At 27.8% G+C, this 3189-nt stretch overlaps 1 protein-coding gene across 1 annotated transcript in view; it reads left to right on the forward strand.

Annotated features, from left to right (window-relative positions):
- The window catches only part of LOC123300518, an 88786-nt gene that overhangs the window by 999 nt on the left and 84598 nt on the right, over positions 1–3189 (forward strand). The window contains exons 2-3 of the mRNA XM_044883102.1: positions 1009–1444; positions 2222–2468. Coding sequence (XP_044739037.1) covers positions 1235–1444; positions 2222–2468 — 457 coding nt within the window. The 5' untranslated portion in view covers positions 1009–1234. The remainder of the gene's footprint in view (positions 1–1008; positions 1445–2221; positions 2469–3189) is intronic.

Consider the following 3189-nt stretch of genomic DNA (forward strand, 5'->3'; position numbering starts at 1 on the left):
CTAACTCACAGTTTACGAATGATATTTGAAACTTATGTATTCCAACAGGTTTTAGCAAAAAATTGAGCGGTTTCATTAACATCTTTTACTGTACTAGAGTGTGAAATCCGCTATGCATCAAACAGATAAAAAAGAATCTGAAGTTGAAACTAGATTATTTGCCCATTACTAGTTCAAATAATTTTTTTCAAGTTAGTATCCAAATTTAAGTGCAACCTCTACAATACTAACAATATGTAATAATGGTTAGCGCATATAGGTACAGATATTTTGATTGTGTCACGCTTAAAACAGTTGTTGAACTAATCAAGTTCACCAATTCGATTTATATTACGTTAATTAAACAATGACGATGATTGTTATACATTGTTGTTGTATGCGCTCTATTGCTCCATATAATTTATTATTTCCTGCTTTTTAATTATCTTTGTTCTAGTTCTCTTTCTACCTACCTATATTTTGGTGATTTCGTCATATTCATTAGTGTTTATGAATTTTGATTTGATGTGTCGTCCGAGAATTAAAATTATTTTATATACAAATCTGTAATTAAATTATTATTTGAACATAAATTATTAATTATGGTTCAATAATTAAACAATTTAATTAATATTTAATAATAAAAATTTTCAGTAGAAAACATTTGGGAAAAATATAACAAAAAAATTTTAGTTATCTAACATCTTTCTCATCGACATGTTACCAAAACTTTTCTTTATTGGAATCTGATGCAAACTAGATATCCAATTTTCACACACTTTTCGCATAAATTGCGTGTGTTTCACTTTTCATTAGATTTTTTTTAGTGGCCACATCCAAAAAGAATTTGATGTTGAATATTAACATTCAGATAAAATTTTGTAGCATAGCGGAAAGCAGATTTTCTCACGCCTTAAACTCATTCCTCCATTTTCTGTACATAGAATCGTAAAAAAAACATTTTCTTCTCTTGAAAGTCAAGTAATTTCTTTAAATATTTTAACAAACCTTTTTTTTTATCAATATGAGAAAAAGCACTTTATTTTGTGTATAGGGTTAGACAACTTGTATAACAGTTAAGTAATGAATTATGAACAAATTACATAAAAACAAGAAATAAATTGAAACAAAAAGAATGAAACAAAAGAAACATACAACGAAAGAAGAACATGATTGAAACATGTGCTTAAATAATACATAAAATAATAATAAATGAATGGTGCTGTGTTTGTTAATCATTTAATTATTTGTGAAAATGTCGAATCGATCACGTCAACTGGAATTAGGAATGTATGGTGCAGAGGATATTATACAACAACCGAGTCGTTGTTCTAGATTTTTATATTATACATGGAAATTAACCACGTGTATATTTTCACATACGTTACTTATTTCAATGGTTGTGGCTTATTGTATTTTTGGTGCATATACATTTGGTCGATTGGAAGCTGATAATGAGAAAAAAGTAAATTTGCATTTTTATGTTTTTTTTAATGCATGTTTTATTATTAACAATTTATCGTTTAAAAGGACTTAATTATTACACAACTATTATGGACAAATTGTTTTGTGTTTTTTAAAATGTTTTTTTAATTTTAATTAAAAACTAGACTTGCTAAATTTTGATCGTGCGAATTTTAATTAGCTGGTGTATGTCTACTTATTCTATATGAAAATACAAGCGAGAAAAGGAGGTTGAGAACCTGTTTTTTAAAGGAAGTCTGAGAATTCTCCAAAACCTCTTGTGTCTCTAAAATATCATTAGTTATATTATTTTAAACTAGCTCGACCCGTGAAGAATTTTGCAGTCCGGTATCCGTGGCTAAAAACAACCCAGGAAAATAATATAACTGATACAAAAATTTACTTTGTTTTTATTTATAGGCAATTTTTTTACAAATATGGTATACAAATTACAGAATGAACAAAATTGAACCTTAATATTATTTTCCTAGCCTGTTTTTTCCTAGGCGGTGAATTTTTAGATCGCGAGTCTATTTTTCGTCAGTAGGCAGCCCGATAAGCTTGAAAATGAGGGGTATATCATGGAATTTGATAAAGGATCTCGCGTGGACACATCCAATTAGAAGTTTGTTTTCTTGATTTCGATCGATTTGTTGGCTAAAAGCTCTGACTAAAGGCTCTCGGGGAGTATTTTGTCTGTTGTTGCGTTTATCTCTGTCTATTTTTTTAATTTTAATGATAAAAGAAAAGAAATGTCAACTATTTCTATTTCTTTCAGGTGAAGAGAAGTATCTCAAAAATACGTAACAATGTTACGGAGGATATTTGGAACATGACAATTAATGGAGATTTTTTAAGAATGGAAAATTGGACAGACTTTGTCATTAAACGCTTATCCATTTTTGAAAAGGATATTTTAAAAGCGATAAAAAAAGACGGTTGGGATGGTAATGAAGATGAGAATGCCATACAATGGACATTTTCTGGAGCATTATTTTATTCTATTATTGTGATTACAACTATTGGTAAGTGATACTATTTTATTACAATCTATAAGAGCCTTTTCTAAGCCTTGTCACAGTATTTTCTTGTAGGCATGAAAATAATTCCGGTATAATTTCAAGTAGATCGCGAGACACTCTCTTTTTGTTGAATGATTAATAAATACTTGAAATTTCGTGAGTGGCTTCCTTTTGAGTTCTACTTAAAGTTATCGGCCTGAAAAACCACAGCAAGGAATTTGTCGGACACTATTGATCATTTAATAAATATTTAAGATATCTATCACCCGTAGGCTACACAGTTCCGAACTGAATAATTTTCATGTCACTAAATACAGCATCAAATTCACAAAATTTAAATCTCCTTGCTCCAAATTCAATCTTTACTATTTAAAAACTAAATTATCCTAAAATAAATAAAAATCCTTATTAAAATTTTTTAAATATTCATTATTATTTTTTGCGAATAAAAAATCATTTATTATTCAACCATTTAAAACAAAATTTTTTATAAATTTTTGACTAAATATTAGTCATAACTTTTAATAATCCATTTTATAATAACAAAGTTTTCCCGAAAATATATTTAGGTATTATATTGTTTTTGATCTAAATTATTCAACTGTACATTTTAAAACAATATGTGTTTCATGTTTTATTAAATTTTTTATCCCTTAAGTCTAGTCAGTGGTGGATTACACATGAAGGATTTATTTAAAGATTTATATTCTTCCAGTCTTTGACA

This window comes from Chrysoperla carnea, chromosome 5 (assembly GCF_905475395.1).
Source record: "Chrysoperla carnea chromosome 5, inChrCarn1.1, whole genome shotgun sequence".
NCBI lineage: Eukaryota > Metazoa > Arthropoda > Insecta > Neuroptera > Chrysopidae > Chrysoperla > Chrysoperla carnea.